Source organism: Lycium barbarum, chromosome 8, assembly GCF_019175385.1.
Source record: "Lycium barbarum isolate Lr01 chromosome 8, ASM1917538v2, whole genome shotgun sequence".
Classification (NCBI taxonomy): Eukaryota; Viridiplantae; Streptophyta; class Magnoliopsida; order Solanales; family Solanaceae; genus Lycium; species Lycium barbarum.
In genome coordinates this window covers 80,405,835-80,425,190 of record NC_083344.1, presented here as the reverse complement: position 1 = coordinate 80,425,190, position 19,356 = coordinate 80,405,835, and the positions used below count along the sequence as shown (strand labels likewise).

At 37.7% G+C, this 19,356-nt stretch overlaps 1 protein-coding gene across 4 annotated transcripts; it reads right to left on the bottom strand.

Moving 5' to 3' along the window:
• Nucleotides 1-348: 348 nt before the first annotated feature.
• LOC132606229 (uncharacterized) lies at nt 349-19,054 on the bottom strand. Of its 4 annotated transcripts, none has more exons than XM_060319631.1 (5): nt 18,651-19,054; nt 14,343-14,457; nt 14,161-14,242; nt 13,097-13,148; nt 349-742 (listed from the first exon to the last, which is right to left on the bottom strand). In XM_060319631.1, exons 1-5 carry the CDS (start codon nt 18,990-18,992, stop codon nt 656-658), a joined length of 678 nt encoding a protein of 225 aa, XP_060175614.1. In that variant the 5' UTR covers nt 18,993-19,054; the 3' UTR covers nt 349-655. The 4 variants fall into 4 exon arrangements, with proteins under 4 accessions (XP_060175614.1, XP_060175616.1, XP_060175615.1 ...); XM_060319632.1 differs by lacking the exon at nt 349-742 and adding an exon at nt 12,209-12,427 and having other exon boundaries at nt 18,651-19,051; XM_060319633.1 differs by lacking the exon at nt 14,161-14,242.
• Between the last annotated feature and the right edge of the window lie 302 nt (nt 19,055-19,356).

The following is a 19,356-nucleotide window of genomic DNA, read 5'->3' as shown; positions in this document are numbered from 1 at the left end:
CCCCACATGTGGATTACACTGGTATGTTGTTGTTGTACTAAGTAAATTTGAGAATTTGAACAACTAAAAATGAGCATATGCATTTCGGTATGGAGGAAAAACATTTTTCAGAAAATGTTTTTCAATTTTTTCATGTCCGGTTGATCAAAAATTTTGAAAAAATATTTTCTCTGTGAAATAAGTTTGTTAAAAATGAGGAAAATGACTTCCCTAGTGGAAGTAGGAAAAACAATGTCACACCCCGAATTTACTAGGGTGTGATGGGCACCCGGCCCCACATACGGAACCGAGCGAACCCTCAGACTCTCATTTCCTACATATTATTTCCAATTTACAGATCAAATCACATGAAGCATATAATAGGACTTTCAACAGAAACAGAGGACAGACATCGTCCTAAGAGGCCACGTGTATCAAACATATCATATCAAATCCTGTAAGCAGGCGGAATGTACATCGCCTGAACATACGTACATTTACGAACATATAGGCCACATTAGGCCACCATAGCAAACAGGGCCGCCTAAGACACAAATCTCGGACCAAACCAAACAGAATCTGTGGACATATGAGCTGCTTACGAACTGACTCTTCGTACCCACGACTCTGTCTGCAAAGTCTCTAACACAAATCAGAAAGCACAACTTATGCATACTCAGACTCGACGACACTCCGATGGGAAGTAGAGCTCGCCAATCCCGCTGAAACCTCCTAGCCAAGTCTTCCGCTCATCTGGGTGTACCTGCGTGGCATGAAACGCAGCCCCCGAAGAAAGGGGGTCAGTACGGAATATGTACTGAGTATGTAAGGCAAGAATACAATAAGCAGAATCATAATCAGAATCAAAGGTACAGAAGTATAACAGACGAAGTCATAATCAGATACAGATGTACAGAACTTATGTACGATATGCAAAGTGATAGAAACAACTTACTGGAAATACAGACCATGCATGCCAAGAACGGTCTCCAGTCCCTTGCGGGACCCGGGGAAAACGTGGCGCCGCCCTGCCCTCGGCGCCACACACATCTAACTCCAGAAGTATTGCTCCAATCTCCGACACACAATCATCATATCATATCATAATAGCAGATCATATGTGGTTCAGCGAAGCAGAACACATCATACTTCGTAACACATCATACTTCAGAATTCATATACGGCGCCCGGCCCTCAAGCGAGGAACTCGGAAACCGCGCGCACGATATAAACCGGCCCGAGACTCGGTGAAGGAAACAGACTCTAGGCACGAGCAGAAAATGAGAAACTAAATGCACATAATCAAGACTCAAGGGATTAACCTAGCGTACTATCCGAATATCCGTAACAGATTACTTATACCAGAATACTTATATCAGAAGGATTATGTCAGAATACTTATCTCAGCGTATTTATGTCAGAATACTTACTTCAGAATACTTATTTGTATCAGAACTTTTCATACCAGAACGCTTATGCCATATACTTACATCAGAATGTTTATGTCAGAATTCTCAGACCAGAATACTTATGTCAAAATACGGATGTCAGAACACCTAAGTCAGAATCCGCCTATCAGGATTATTAGATACTTAAACTAGGGAGGACATACAAATCATAAACAGACTCGGAATCACAGAATGAAATAGCCCCAATATATCAATATCACACCTTACTTGACTCTAAGACATGCCAAAAGAAAGAAAGGGTAAGCCTTACATACCTGTGCCGCGCCTTACCAGCTACACTTATGCATCCAACTTGTTTGTCTACATGCAAGAGAATTCATCCATTCATTAGTTTCATTATCATATACTTGCCTTAACCTTTCAAACACATTCACTTATATTCTGCCGGAATTTTGGCAGCACCTCCCCTGTAAATATACCAACCCCGAGAATATGGCTCGGCCCCAAATCAACAACAGCACACCCGAGAATTCAACTCGGCCAATTGTCAACATTCCGGGAATTCAACCCGGCCAAATTATCAATAACAATACCAACATTTATATTTCAACTTCAATATCAAATTCAATTCACACAATATTTCAAACAACTCAAACAAGGCTCCAACTCACCCGAAATTGCCTCCAAACCCGAGAACTGCACCAAACACATTCTTCTCTTCCAAATTCATAACTTACACCATTACCCCACACCTTAACAATACAATTCTCCTAAATAAAAAAATTACATAAAATTCACATAAATTTCCAAATCATCCCACAACCAACATAACATTATTTTGAGTCATTAAACTTACACTTCTCATCATAGAATCCATAACGACGGCAACTAAAATGCTAACGACAATTTGTTCATTTTTCAACACACACCTAAGGATGATTTTCATTCTTTTCCTCACACTACAATATTCAAAACATACTAATTAACATTAATTCATAACTTTCATCACAACATACACACACGGCCCAACCCCACTTACACGGCCTCAACTTCAACTTGATTTCTATCATGACTTTCTTCCATCTTAGCATACTACAACACATATAAACCCTTCATAACACATAAAACAAGGTTAAAACTCACCTTTCTTCTTCAACTTCTCAACTTGCCTCGGATGCGGGAACGACGAAATGGATGACTTATCTTCCGAAACAATTATGCCACGTTGTAGAGGACCCTTGAATTAGTGGAGATACCACAAGAAAATAATTTTTGGAGCAATATTTCTATGGCTTGAATTTCCATGGCTTGGCCGAATTTGCCCTTCCCTTTGCTCTCCATTTCTTTTTCTTTCTTGAAGTTTCATGAACTTGTCTTGAATTAGAAGACAACATATATATATGTGTCCAATCATGTGAGGGGCACATGCCCCTCTCTAGAAAATTCTCCCATTTTCTTGATTTTTCCTTAAGCTTAGTCAAAGAAGACTAATTGTCTTCTTGAAGAAGCTTTGACCCCCACATTTTTAGAATTTACAAATAGCCCCCAATACTTAAAATACCAAGAACTATGAGCTTTTGTGATTTTAGGAATGAAGTCATCATGGAAGACATTATGGATTTCATGTGAAGGTATACAACAATGGGATCATGCCTTAAGAAAGAAGGGTTAGCCTTACATACCTTTATGTTTTCTTAACTACTTAACGTTCACCTCCAAAGCTTGAGAAATCTACATTTAAAAGGATTCATGCCAAGGTTAAGTCTTAAAGACATTCTTAAGTTCAAACTAGAATAATTCATGAGCTAGCAAAAAATTGGGCAGCAATTCCCCTATTTCGTCCACTTCTACCAAATTCCAAAACAACTCCCAAACAACAATGACATTATCAACAATACCATAATCAAGAGGCTTCACTCAAATTAAGCATCATCCAATCCTTAAAACTCCTTTTCAAGGTCATCCATAACAATAGTTACACACAACACCATATTCACTTACATACAATACTTCCTCAACATCATTAGTACCACCCACAACAAGATTATACTCATAGCATACTAAGAATCATAACTCAAGTTAATTTACTACTCAAAATATCATTAAATCTATATTTGAGTTTCATCTTCTACTTTCTTCCCTCACCCAAGTTATTCAACAACCAAGCATGCTTAATATCATGAAATAGACATGAAAACTAACCTTTATCTCGTAGGAATGATCTTTGGATCAAGTTAACAACTTGAGTGGAACCCTAACTTCAACACCCAAGGAATTCTTAAATCCTACAAAACCTAGTGAGTCTCCCAACACTTGAATATCTTGATTCTTGCTATTTGATCTTTGATTTCTCTTAGATTTGGTCCAATATATGTATGGGAAGGTTCTAGAGCTCTCATGATTTTGGGAAAGGTGAAAAATGAAATGAGAAGGTAAGGGTCGGATATATATAAAATTTATAAAAAATCGGCCCGAACCAGATATACGGCCAATTATACGGGCCGCATAAATTATACGGTCCGTATAATCGGATCGTATAATCCCACCGTGGATTCACCCTTCTCTGGGAGTATTCTACGGACAATTATACCGGCCGTATAAATTATAAGGTCCCTATAAATGACCATATAATCCATATTTTTTCAAAGCTTACTCTCGTCGATTCGTTCTACCTCTAACCCTCATGGAACCTTATTGGCAATTGTATAACACTTCATTAACCATCTAAGGAGCCCTATTGCTCCCTCCTCAAGACATTACTAAATAAATTATAGCCCGATTGTTGCGAAACCTTCCCAAATATGACTTACATTTCACTTCCTTCGACGAACTTAGTTTCACCGATTCCTATGACTTCAAAATCTTATGGTACGCACTTAAAGTTATCAAATACTCTCATTTATCTCATAACGACTTCATGTTCACCTTATGCTCGCATTGGACTACTCACAATGCGACAATCTGAAATTTTCGAGATGTAACAAGGTATTTAGAATCGGTGTATTGCAAAGGTTGAGGGACTACGGGAGTTAGTTCCTAAGTTGCCACCATTGTAAGGGTTGAGGAATTATGGGAGTTAGTTCCTAGCTTACGATAGGTTGTAATCTGAAGTTGCTCATGTAGTGAAGTTGAAATCCTACTGGGGTAGGTCGTGGTTTTTAATCCCTTGAGCAAGGAGTTTTCCACGGTAAAACAATGCCTTCTTTACTTGCATTGCATAAGGGAACTGGTACACAACCATGTCCCTCATACATTATTTGGTGGACGCATAGCCTATAACAGAAAGGTTACCCTCTTTATTCTCCAAATTGCACTACACAAATATAAGCATGATGAAATCACATTTCATAGTAAATCAGAAGTTTACTAAAACAAATAGCACATGGCCTGGTAAACTTCAAGTTTACTAGTATAAATAATTTTATCAGTTGGCACGAGCAACTTGACCATCTTCAAATAATATATGAAGATTAAGTATGTGACATATATTGAAGAATTAGAAGATTCTTCAAGAATTTGTTTTGTTTCTTGTTCTCATGATAAGTTGATTATACTGGCTAATGTTGGGATCGAATACCCTAAGTTCTGAAAAAATCTAAAAGGTGAATATGGGCCTGTTCACCTATTATGTGATATCTTAAATAGATGCATCATGAGATGGTCACATGTGCGCTTATTGTCAGCTTGCAGTTTGCCATTTGCATAATTGATTGCTCAAAATAATTGAGTCACGAGCATAATTTTCAGATTATGTAATCAAGATATTTCATCTTGATAATGTTGCTTCATATCCAAGCTAGTTTAGCATTGAATGCCTCTAATAAATAGCTAAACCATTGGTTAAGAGAACACCTGCTTCATGTGCTGGTCTGAGATATAATATGTTGCATATAATATCACTTGTATGCTTCAAGACCAATAAATTATGATAAATTCTCCCCTCACAATTTGTTCAGAGTCAGGAACTAAATATTTCCATCAAACAGTTTTTTTTATGTATGGTATATGATTAATTAATCTACCATGATGCACAGAGACGATGGATTCCCCCAAAGAAGATGGGATATATGTAGTTTTTCTAACATAAGGGGGAGAGAACAAGTAGCTAGGAAATATATTATGAATTATTAGTAGTATGATCCTCATTCAAAAGGTACTTCGAGTTAAATGCTAGAAGCATTTGCTGACCCAAAACTAATTTCATAGTTCAGCTGCAAAATGCTCCTATTAAATTCATGTCCCAGAAAGACAGAGTCTACAGTATGCATGAAGCATGGTAGACCAATTGGTTACAAACACAATAATCCATGAAAAGAGAGAGGAGAAAATGATCAAAATGGTTATAATAAGGAAGCACTGTGCTCTTGAAGAGCCTACGACATAACACTTCATAAAACCTCATGAGAGGTTTAGGTACCTGAAAATAATGGAAGTGATGAGATCTCAATAATTTACGTCGCATTGTGAACCAATACAAATGATATCGTCAATGATATCTTTGGCACAATATAGCGCAATATTGTAAAATATTGTGAGGATCTTAATTCTACGTCTATAAAGCATGCTGACGTAGACACTATTACCAAGTGAAATGACGCATTTTGGCAAGCTTCAAGCTTATTGAACTTGTAGTTCAAACACCAGAAAATGTCACGCATTTAAATATTAATGGATATTGTCACTTGAAAAAATTTATATGAAAATTCTGGAAGAATTTTAAATGCCTGACGCATATACAAGTTCTAGAAATTTGTTCATATAACTCATAATTCTTATATGAATTAAATCAAGCAAGGTGAATGCGATTTAATCACCTTAATGAATGTTCATTGACTAAGGGTCCATTTATCCTTACGTCTTTGTGGAAATCAAAATTTGTCATATTCTTGGTGCAAGTTGATGACTGGAATACTATTGAAACTCTTGAAGAGTTCTCAAAAGTAATATATTATCTATTGAAAGAAGTTGAAACGAGAAAACATGCAGAATTCTTTGGTCCTGAAGTATCACATCTTTATTCAATTGATGCATTTATATATCTTGCAATAACTATGAGTCTGATATAGTTTTACTCCTACATGGAGATGTTGAATAAGATCAATTGCAAGTTTGATATGAATGTGCTATCCTAACAAATATTATCAATTTTATTGGATATACAGAGCATTCATCTAATCGAAAAAAATGTTCGATCTACACATTTTATCTATTTTCATGAAGGATTACGTTCATGCATTGCTATTCAACATGACAATCAACTCATACAAAGGTAACATCAGTTTATAAAGCAAGCCAGAAATGTACTTGAAGTGATTTCAACATTATTATATGCCGATACAATTCTATCCAAAGATTGAAAATACAACATCAAACATAGCCCAACTAAAGGGAAGACTCATAAAAGGAGATAGAACAAAACACATTTCACCAAAGTCTCTAGAAGAATGGTGATATCAATGTGCAACAGATTTGTTCGAGTGATAAGATGGCTGATCTATTCACCAAGTCTCTACCCATTGCAACTTTCGAGAAGATGGTGCACAAGATTGGGATGTGAAGATTCAAGTTTTTGGATTGATGTTTTCATCCGGGGGAGTTAATACACGCTGTACTCTTTTTCCCTTGCAAGGTTTTGTCCCCTTGGATTTTCTTTGCAAGGTTTTTAATGAGGCAGCTAGAAATGCGTATTATTAGATATGTGTACTCTTTTCCCTTCATTATAATTTTTTCTCACTGGGTTTTTCTAGTAAGGTTTTAACGAGACACATTATCTATCAAACAGACATCCAAGGGGAGTGTTATAAATATTATTTATTTATTATTGTTGATGTCTATCTTTAGGAGAAAAGTTATGATTTGTGACTTTGGGACCAAGCTACTTTTCCCTTTTAAATCGAGGGGTTCTCTTCATTATATTTAAATCCCTGAAGAGAAATAAAGAATTCTCCTCTCTTTCTCTACAATGTTCTTCTTTTAATTTTATTATTGTATAAAAAATATGATGATTTTCTATTATGCAGTGTTAAATATAATTAATTAGTTTACGTTGATGGAATTTATCAAACAACAAAACAATAGGTTAACTTACAAAATAATTTGGACACACCTAAGACGTATGACTTCGACTTCACCAATTGTTTCAAATATTGTCCAAATTAACAACTTAAATTGACCTATATCAATAGTTATTTTATTTGTGCAATTCCTAAAAGAAGCAAGCAAAAACTCACTGTGAGAAAATAAATTTGCCTTTTTTTTTTTTTGGTTTCTTTTCTAATTTCTCATCTCTCTTTGTCTATCCCCCCCCCCCCCCCCCCCCCCAACCTCCCTCTCTCTCTCGCTCTCTCTTTTTGTCCTTTTACACGTGTTTGGGTTTGTAGAAGAAAAATGGTGAAAGTCAGAACTCTCATTTGTGTGTAACATTTTAGTCGACTCTAATAGTACAACACGTTTTTATCTGCTATAGCTAATTATATTCATGTCAATGAAATGGAAAACTACTGATGAGGTTTGCTCTACCCGTTTAAAATTCCTCAAGCGAAACTAACTATTTTAGTGTTTAGTTATAAAAATTGTCACTTTTTTCTTGAATAATTTTTTATTTTATTTAAAACTTAGTATTTTGGTTATAAAATTTCCAAATCCAACTTAGAGTTGGATTCCAAGTGCTCCAAAGCTGTTTCCAAACTCTAGCTTCATATAATTCAAATATAGTGTTCTCTTCCCTACTTTAGAAAAAGTATAACCGAACACATCCATCTTCAACTCCAACTTCAAAAATTTCAAAGTGAAAAATATTTGGAGTCTATGGCCAACACCTACTAAGATTTCTTTTTTCTTTTTCTGTTTTCTTGCGAAGAATAGGCAGAGAAGAAAAGTTGCAGCATCATTTTTCATTTGCATGTTTACCATCTTTTTCAACTTTATGTCCTCGACTCCTCTCATTTTTTTCTCTCTCCTCTCTCTCCTCTCTCTCTCTCTCTCTCTCTCTCTCTCTCTCTCCCACCTCTCTCAACGGTAAGCTAACAACTCCCCACCCCACCCCCCGGCGGGTATACTTTTCCGGCCAGGCCCCCTTCTTTTTCTCTCCTTCTCTCTTCTCTTCTCTTCTCTTTTCCTTTCTTTTCTTTGTTTTTTTGCCTCTTGTCTTCTCGTTTCTGCACTTGGAAACCTCCGCCAGTGGGTTTTCGGCGGTGAACAGTACTCCAGCGGCGAACAGGTTTTTTTTGTTTTGAAATTGTTTTCACCTGGAGTTGGTACCTCTGGTGGCTCATATTAATTCATGTGTCTTTTAACCTTCTTAAATCTTGCCTGCTACACATTCTTGACTCTTGACTTTAAATTCTTGCCTTTATTCCTTTAGCTTATAGTGTTATTTTTCTTGTCATAGTAACCTGACTTGCATATAGTCTCTTGATAACTGTGCTTTAGTATTGATTCTTGTTTGTTTTAGATAAATCTTTGATTTGCTTTTATTTCCCTTAGTGGCTATAGTGAGTGATGGTAGACTAGGGTCATGTTCTCGGTCGGGGACGGGGGCTAGGGTTAGAGGGGGTAAATGGGGTCAGGGAACGTCTAGGTTGAGAGTAGGGTCCTGGAACATTAGGACTTTGACGAGGAAGTCCATAGAGCTAGTTAAGATTCTTAAGGAGAGGAAGATTAATATAGCTTGCGTCCAAGAAACCAAATGGGTAGGATCTAAAGCTAAGGATGTGGACGGGTATAAGTTATGGTTCTCGGGTAAGTCAATGTATAGGAATGGGGTAGGCATTTTAGTAGATAGTGAGCTAAGGAACTAGGCCGTAGAGGTTAGGAAGGTCAATGACCGGATGATGGCGGTTAAGTTAGTTGTGGAAGGGTTTACTTTGAACATTATTAGTGCTTACGCGCCACAAGCGGGCTTGGACGAGAAGGAGAAGAGGCGCTTCTGGGAGAATTTGGATAGAGTGGTGGGAGGTATACTGCCCACCGAGAAGTTATTCATATGAGGATATTTCAATGGACACATCGGCTCAACCTCGGGGGGTTATGATGATGAGCATGGAGGTTTCGGCTTCGGAGTCAGGAATGGAGAAGGAGTCTCACTTCTAGATTTCGCTAAAGCCTTTGGATTGGTAGTAGCCAACTCGTGTTTCCCGAAGAGATAGCAGCACTTGGTAAACTTTCGTAGTTCGACGGCTGCGACGCAGATAGACTTTTTGCTCCTTAGAAAAGAGGATAAAGGTCTTTGTAAAGACTGCAAGGTCATTCCGAGTGAGAACCTTACGACCCAACATAAGCTTTTGGTGATGGATTTAGGGATTACGAGGAAGAAGAGGAAGAGGGTCGCGAATGACCTGCCATGGATCAGGTGGGGGAGTCTGACTTTGTCGAGTGCCCAGGAGATGAGAGAGAAGTTGATGGCTATGGGGGCTTGGGAGAGTAGGGGGGACGCGAGCAGTATGTAGGATAGGACGGCGAGCTGCATTAGGGAAACAACTAGAGATGTCCTGGGAGTCTCAAGAGGTCGCCGTGGTAGGCGATGAGGGGACTGGTGGTGGAATGGAGAAGTCCAGGGAAAAGTGGAAGCAAAGAAAGTGGTGTACGCGAGGTTGGTAGACAACAAAGATGAGGAGGAGAAGCGGACGAATAGGGAAAGGTATAAGATTGCGAGAAAGGAAGCGAAGTTGGCAGTTTCGGCGGCAAAAACGGCAGCTTTCAAATGTCTATATGCAGAACTAGAGGACAAAGGCGGGGATAAGAAGTTGTTCAGGCTAGCCAAGGTGAGAGAGAGAAAGGCACGGGACCTGGATCGAGTAAAGTGTGTCAAGGAAGAGGATAGCAAAGTATTGGGAGAGGAAACTCTCATTAGACGGAGATGGCAAGCATACTTCCATAAACTCTTGAACGAGGAAGGTGATAAAGACATTGTGTTGGGAGATTTAGAGTACTTTGAGAGGCGTCGCGACTTTGGGTATTGTAGGAGTATAAAGGTGGAGGAGGTTAAGGGTGTTGTTCGCAGGATGTGCAGGGGAAGAGCTACCGGTCCTGACGAGATCCCTGGGGAGTTTTGGAGGAGTGCGGGCAGGGCAGGTTTGGAGTGGTTGACTGGATTGTTTAATGTTATTTTTAAGACGGCGAAGATGCCTGAGGAATGGAGGTGGAGTATGATGGTCCCTTTGTATAAGAACAAAGGTGATATCCAAAGTTGTAACAACTATAGAGGGATCAAGCTGCTAAGCCACACTATGAAAGTGTGGGAAAGGGTGGTGGAGATAAGGGTGAGAAGAGGCGTGTCCATTTCAGAGAACCAGTTCGGATTCATGTCGGGGCGCTCGACTAAAGAAGCCATCCATCTTGTGAGGAGACTGGTGGAGCAGTATAGGGAGAGGAAGAAGGACCTGCACATGGTTTTCATCGACCTAGAAAAGGCTTACGACAAAGTGCCAAGAGAGGTTTTATGGAGATGCTTGGAGGCCAGAGGTGTACCTGTAGCGTACACTAGGGTGATCAAGGACATGTATGAGGGAGCCAAGACCAGGGTAAGGACAGTGGGAGAAGACTCGGAGCACTTCCCAGTGGAGATGGGGTTGCACCAAGGATCAGCTCTTAGCCCATTTTTATTTGCTCTAGTGATGGATTGTCTGATGCGGCGAATTCAAGGTGAGGTGTCATGGTGTATGTTATTTGCAGATGACATAGTCTTGATCGACGAGACACGCAGCGGAGTGAACGCTAAGCTAGAGGTTTGGAGACAAACTCTGGAGTCTAAAGGGTTCAAGTTGAGTAGGACCAAGACAGAGTACATGGAGTGCAAGTTCAGTGACGTGACACATGAGTCTGGCGTGGAAGTGAGGCTTGGTACCCAGGTCATCCCAAAGAAAAGAAGTTTCAAATATCTCGGGTCTATTATACAAGAAAATGGGGATATTGACGATGATGTCTCACATTGTATTGGCACAGGGTGGATGAAATGGAGGCTTGCTTCAGGAATGCTGTGTGATAAGAAGGTGCCACCAAAACTTAAAGGCAGGTTCTACAAAGTGGTTATGAGACCGACCTTGTTGTACGGGGCAGAGTGTTGGGCAGTCAAGAGCTCTCACGTCCAAAAGATGAAAGTTGCGGAAATGAGAATGTTGCGATGGATGTGTGGGCACACCAGGCGAGATAGGATTAGGGATGAAGATATCCGGGATAAGGTTGGAGTAGCATCAGTGGAGGACAAGATGAGGGAAGCGAGGCTGAGATGGTTTGGACATGTGAGGAGGAGAGGCATAGATGCCCCAGTGCGGAGGTGTGAGAGGTTAGCTATGGATGGTTTCAGAAGAGGTCGGGGTAGGCCGAAAAAGTATTGGGGAGAGGTGCTGAGACAGGACATGGCGCAGGTTCAGCTTACCGAGGACATTACCTTAGATAGGAGGTTTTGGAGGACTCAGATTAGGGTAGAAGGCTAGTAGGTAGTCGTTGTTTCGATCTATAGTCTATTGTCCTTTGTTTCTTGCTACTATATGTGATTTCTTGTACTTCGATTATCTTATTTATCTGTGGTAGCTACTGCTCCCTTTTTTCAGACTGCTCTATTTTGACTTATTCGCTTTCTTTAGTTTCATTTGCATTCTGCTTTGAACTGCTTGTGCTTATCTAACCTTTCTCGTTGTGATTTCTCTTGAGTCGAGGGTCTTTCGGAAATAGCCTCCCAGTCTTCCGAGATAGGGGTATGGTCTGCGTACACTTTACCCTCCCCAGACCCCACATTGTGGGATTTCACTGGGTATGTTGTTGTTGTTGTTGTCGTCCTCGACTCCTCATAATGTAAGATTCAATTTATTTACTACGGCATACAAGATGGAAATGAATATTTTTATCATCAAGTAACTATGCACAAATTCATTATGTACATACTAATAAAACCTCAGGTTTATGTTACAAGTAATGACATGTATATACTACTTTTTTCATAAATCAACTTCAATCTTCTAAGACCAATCATACTTCAATCACAACCGCTCTGCCAATTGGGGAAATCGTTGCAGAAGCCATGCTACCCCTCTTATTGCAACCTAACAAGATCCGTCGAGATGTAGGTGAAAAGAATTAAAAGTGAAAGAGCAGAGAAAAGAAAACTCTCGGACGACAAAATCGCAGCAACGAGGCAAGTTGATAGTACTATTCACCAGTCAGCCATATGAAATCCAGATTATCAGCTAATTAGAAAGTTCAGTGCATGAATAATACAAGGGTGCATAAATCCAGTCAAATTGTATTTGCCACAACTGGTATATACACAGCATGCTTAAATCCTTTGACTCATTCTAATACGCAAAGGTATAGATGTGAGAGCAAAATTTTGTGGGAAGAGAGGACATATAGCGGGTTTAGTGAACCATGCATGTGTATATATACAACATGGACCCCCAGCTAAAAAGGAAATATTTCTAGGTGAGATAGATTTTAATTTGATACAGATGTTACTCATCAAACAAGAATAGAGATACTAGAACAATGGAACCTCATCCCTTAAGGCCATATATATTTCACCCTATTAACCATTCCCAACACGTCGAATGATTTCCAGAACTTATTTATGGAAATGCCCAAAAAGTTAAGAGTAGACAGATAAACATGGCACATTGATTTTACCTGTGCAGTGGGTACAAACACAAACATAAAACAATGGATAAATGATTTTGACTAGTGAAGAAATTTTCATATATGAGGAAAATACATACCAATGCCGCTTCCCCAGGCTTGACTGCAGGTTCCACGCTGTCTCTTCCATATCTGCTTAAGAAAATTAACATTTAGTCTACACTTGAAACTTTTTTTTTTTCCTCATTAAAAAGTAAGTCTAAGAGAGAAAGGTAGTCTTTTTTGGTTGCCCAAAGAGAGCTGAAGAAAAAATGCAAAAACATCATGAAATTTCAGGAGCTTTCAAGAGAACATACGAAATCTACAAGTCAATTCTACAGCCAAATACATTACATACTGAATGGAAGAGAAATTAATACTTTACGCTGCTGCAATAAAGAGCAGCTAATTATTGTTTACAAATTCTCTCTTTACTTTGTAATAGTGTAGTTAGTGGCTTTTTCTATTAGAGAGTTTTGAAGGCCTTGTCATCATATATTCACAAAAGTCGCACCCATAATAGTGTACAGACCAGAAACCGGACTCTAGGAAACCTGAGATCTTTAGTGGTCAAGCTTTTGAAAACCTCGGGAGTACCTATATAAGAAAGAGTAAACCTGATAAAATAAAGAATGAGAACCAACAATCATGTCCTAATAGTGACTAACAAAAGGATAAAAATTCTGTGAAGATCCTTTGGGAACAATGTAACTTCAAGCTAAAAGATGATGTTCAGAACTAGCATGCCCTCAACCCGCAAAAAGAAACAAAGAAAGCAAGCAAGCTAAATTTTGTAATTATAAATTTGAGGAATTTAAAACTCCATCTATATGAGAACCTGACTATAATGAATTCTCTAAATATTGAGATTTGTAGGAGTTTGACACACGCTGAATAGAGAAAAATATATACGAAATATTCATATAGCGGAATCCAACTAATTTGGGCTTGAGGACTTGTTGGTCAACTTTATTGATTATAAATATGAAATATTCAACCATCCTCTATTCTGACTACACTGGACATATAATTATGCTTCTCTCTTCTTCAATGAAGTAATTCGTTTGGCCGATTGGATAAAATTGAAGTGCGAAAAAGTAAAAACTGAATAAAATATAAAAGCAGATCCAGCATTTAATAGGGATTGGGATTTTGTTTTACGCACAATATTTTCCTCTGGCCATTCACTACTTCCAATCGATAAAAGCTGCATCCTTTGCTAAAAGGAAAAGGTCTTCCCCTCCATTCTGTTATCATATTCAAAATCAATTACATTGGACAATAAAGATCAATCTTCCTAGTAAACAATATGAAAAAGAAGGTAAAGTATTGTAAGTTTTTCCATACCCAAGTGCCATGTGACTCCAACAGATGATGAATCCTCCTCGGATATATCGTCAACAACAAATTGCAGATCAGATCCAACTGAATCAGTAAACTTCTTGAAAAAATCTAGAATTGCCTGCATTAACAATTGGTGATCAAATCTAAGCATAGTGCTAAGGAAAAAGGACAATGGACCTGACGTCTAAAAATTATCTCAAGTAGCAAAGTTTGTCCAAGATCATATAAGTAAACTACAAACAGTACACACTTAACTTATCCGGGACTTTAACACTTTCCTGCGCATGCCGAGTGCTGGACATGTGATGCATGGAGTAACAAAAAAGAGTAGCCCGACATTGGGTAGCCCGTCATTAGAGATGGATTTGACTCTAATCCCATGCCAAAGTACGGTGTCACCTCATCTAAAAGTTTAAACTTTTAAATGAGGTGGATCACAATTCAACACATAGAAATCTATTTACAAAGGTAATTAACTATTAATGCCAAATTCTCACTCATAGAAAGCAAACAGATAAAGGCGAAAACAAAAACAACAACAACAACATACCCAGTGAAATCCCACAATGTGGGGTCTGGAGAGGGTAAAATGTACGCAGGCCTTACCCCCATCTACGAAGATAGAGAGGCTGTTTCCGAAAGGCGAAAACAAAAAACAAACAGAATTTTAGATGAGGTGGATCACAATTCAAAACATAGAAATCTATTTACAAATATAATTAACTAATAAGCTAAGTTACTCGGACTCTTCGAAAGTGTTGCCGCACCCGTGTCGGATCCTCCAAAAATACACAACTTTTGAAGGATCCGACATGCACCCGACGACATTTTAGGCGAGTCTGAGTAACTTAGCTAATAAGGCCAAATTCTTCACTCATAGAAAGCAAACAGATAAAGGCGAAAACGAAAAAAGGGAAAAGCAGTTCCAGTAATTAACTTCTCATTACCACAAGAATTTTCATGCTAAAATACGTACTGCCTTCAGTGTCCACTTCGCTTTATCTAGAGTCGATTTGACCTATTTATTGAGTGATCTAAAACGTGGATAATTTTATCATTTGAAAAATATTCAAAGGTTTACAAATTTAAAGTTTATAAATGATCAATAGATTATGCAAGTAATACACGAGGATAAAAATGAGATCTCGCCTTAAAGAACCTCTAATCTCTGTTAAAAAAATATTTGTTCAGACTAGAATGAATGGCCCGAATAGAGTGGATTAGATTCATGGGATTCATCTAGAAGACCGAACTAGATTAGAATTAAGGATCTGTTGATTGATTAATACATAAAATTAGTACATGAAAGAACTAAGAGACCAACTTTAGCACTTTCAGAATTTAAAAAGACAGGTTTAAAAGGATGAAGGTCAAAGTTTAAGACACTTGACGCACAAACCTGTAAGATGAAGGGTACTTGAGTATTGTTACAACAGCATACATGAAGTGAAATTTGTCCTTATTTGTAGCTGAAAATTCACTTCACGGTTGTTTTTCCTTTTAAAAATACGTGAAGTGAATTTTCAGCAACAAATAATGAATTCCATGTATCTGAATGCATATTTATGTTTGGTGTGTGTTTGCAGGAAATGAGTCTTGTATTTTAGTTATGTAAATCTCTCTCTCTCTCTCTTAACTTGGGGGAGAGGGACCACCGAAAAAGCATGGCTCCCTGCAGCTTTGATCTGACATCCGTAAACTTTATCACTGCCCTCAACATGCTGAACCTATTTTAAGTCGGATGTTTTACAATTTAAGATTAATAAGAAATAGTAGTACTGTGTTGGTGAACCTGAAAACCAGAATCACCAAGATATTTGATGTGTAAGCTGCATTCTTCGGATGATAAAGGTTAAGAAGTATTCAAGAAAGTGGACTTCGGAGGTGGTGTATAATTAAGCCGATTCAGGCTCAATGGTAGGCTAAGCTTGAACAATGCAGAAACAGTTTTGGCTTCAGCATTTTTCTTAATGAACATGACTGAAATGTCTGTGTGACTAACCATCAAATGTTTATGCATCTTATTTGAAAATCAATATGCCAACATGCAGATATACATACAACCTATGTTGCACTGACTCTTCAAAAATCCCGACAGGTGCGTGCGAATCCTCCAAAAGTAGTGTATTACAGGAGGATCTGACACGAATATGACAACATTTTTTTAGAGCCCGAGCAACATAGCAAACAACAACAATTATGACACAACTTATGCCATTTCTTGTCATCCCTAGTCAACTGGTTAATCTTAGGTACCAAAATCCCAATTTTCACACATGAATGTAATCCAAACATATCAAGGAACAAAACCATATAATAACAGTAATCAAAAAACAAAAATAATGTTAGAATCATCAAAGCTTCTCTCTTGTATCATGAAAGTAAATCACTCCTTGAACCCAAAGTCCAGTTAACTTAGAATATAGAAATAATGATACTTCAAATGCATTACTATTCGACAAAAACTTGGAATAAACCAATATCCCAAAAAAGATATCAATTTATATTGGATACAGGGTCAGGGTTGCTCCATGTGCGCTGACCTGACCCGTTTTGAAAGAGATCAGATTAAAATAACTTTGTAGGAGAAGTTACTACACGCTTAAGTATAGTGGGAGCAGTTTCTCCAGAACTGTTATTTTTTCTCTTCAAAAGAGGCTCAGATCTTCTGCTTCATGGAAAGAGAAAACAGAGAAAGAAATTTTCTATCAACACAGAAAGGCATTTAGTTAGTGGTAGTTGCATTTAGTTAGTGGTAGTTTTACTTTGTTTCCAAATGATTCAAAGTAGAATTCGGATAAATTTTCTGGGTTGTGATTTCATCTGCGTTGTGTAACAGGTATTCAATTATTGTTCTTGTTCTATGATTTAATCTATCATTGGTATCAGAGCTATGTTATTTGTTTCATATTCTTATACTCCGTCCGTGCCAATTTATGTGAGACTCTTTCCTTTGTCGGTCCCAAAAAGATTGCATCTTTTTATATTTAGTAATAATTTACTTTAAACTTCCCGTTTTATCCCTAATGAAATGATTTATAGCCACACAAATATCTATGACTTATTTTAGACCAGAAGTTTTAAAAGTTTTCTTTTATTTCTTAAACTTTGTGGCCAGTTAAAGACCTTCACATAAATTGGGGACAGAGAGCGTATGGATTCTCTTGAAATACAATGCCGCTGAAACTCTAGATGTTTGCTGGCTTTTTTTGTTTTTGCAGGCAAGCAAATTCTGATAAGAGGAATATTGCGTAAGTCTTGATTTGGTAAAATGAAATTGAATCATGAGACATCATATTTCTAGAAAATGATTTTCCAAAGAAGAGCGAAATATAGGATGGGGAGCCTCTTTCGGAAATATTGAATTCAGATAGTTAGCAAATGTCCTTTGACATGTTTAATAATCAAATGGATCAAGTCCTAATCCTGACCCAAATGGGAGTTCTCAATTCCGAAGTACTTCTGACGAATATGAATCTCAATTAAAAAAGAGTAACAAGAAAAATATACCTAAACATACTTGTGAGATTGAGGATTACATTTTCTTGGCATCGCCAAGAGAAGTGGACAAGCCAAATTCTATTGCGAGGCTTTATCGAGCCCCAGAAATTTTAGTTCGTGGTAATTTTACTTTGTTTCTAAGAGATTCAAAAGTAGACTTAGAAGTAATTTTCTGATTTGTGATTTCTACTCCGCTATGTAACTGGTACACAATAGTTGTTCCTGTTCTATGATTTAATTTTATCAATTTCCTCTATTATCTCAAACTATACACCATAACTTGTAAATACTTACCCGCACTGAGGTGTTTACATTTAACTAAACAATTGACCTTAAAAATGAACAAATCAAAGTGAAAATGCATATCACTTAATCATGATTAAGTGTAAAGAAGTGCATATACAAGACATATGTCTTAACTTCATTGACTTGGTGTAAACACCTTGTGCGCGTAAGCTTTTACCTAGTGTAACATTCACTTGACATAGAGAGAAGTAGTCAAATAAAATGCAACAGAGGAAATAAAAAAATACTTCCTCCGTTTCAATTTATTTGTCTTACTTTCCTTTTTAGTCCGTTTGAAATAGAACGCCTCTTTACTTTTTTGATAACTCCTTAATTACAACTTTCCACATGACATGTTTACCACAAGACCAAAGGGCATTCTGGAACATTCCCTTATCTTTAAACATTGAAAAGTATTTTTTACTTTATTAAACTTGGTGTCTAAGTCAAGTCCAGACTAACAAATTGAAACTGAGAGTAAGCAAATAATCAGGTCAAAAGAAGTAGTCCAGTTTGATAACTAACCTTACGGCCAACAAAGGGTTGAGGAAATACAAGGTCTTCATACACACAATTCTCAGCAATAAGCTCTTCAACGGAATCCAAATCACGGCTATTTATTCCAGCATAGAATTTCCTAACCACAATACTCGCCGCCCCCGCCAACTCTAAATCAGTAACACAATTGACCTCCACCGTTGGATTAGTGTTCCGTACAACAACTTGTCTTACGATCCGATGGCCAGAAATGATCCTTCTAAATTGATAATGTGTAGGAGAGCGGTTAATGACTCTAATAGTGGATAGGTTAGGGTTAAGAGGAAGGAGAGAGAACGATGATGAGGGGCTACTCATCACCATCACCATACCTGCACTTGGACTTTGATGCTCTACTGTGTTGTGTTTTCTGAGACGCGGGTAAATAACTGCCACTTATTTGTTTTTTTATTTTAGACGAATTCCTGAAGAAGGGAAATTAAAGTTTTGGAATGAAACGTTAGGGGGATATCTTTGTCATAATTCTATAAAGGGGAATGAGGAATAAGGAGCGGTTATTTTTTATAATAAAACAATACCTTAAAATTATGTTATGTCATGTCTCTTAGAAATAAATTAAGCCTTTCCAGAAAACACGCTATATAATGAGTAATGATTTTTTTCAAAATTCAAGGATGAACGAAATTATTTAATTCGGGCTACGTGAGTTTTATAGGTGGTACCTAATTTATTT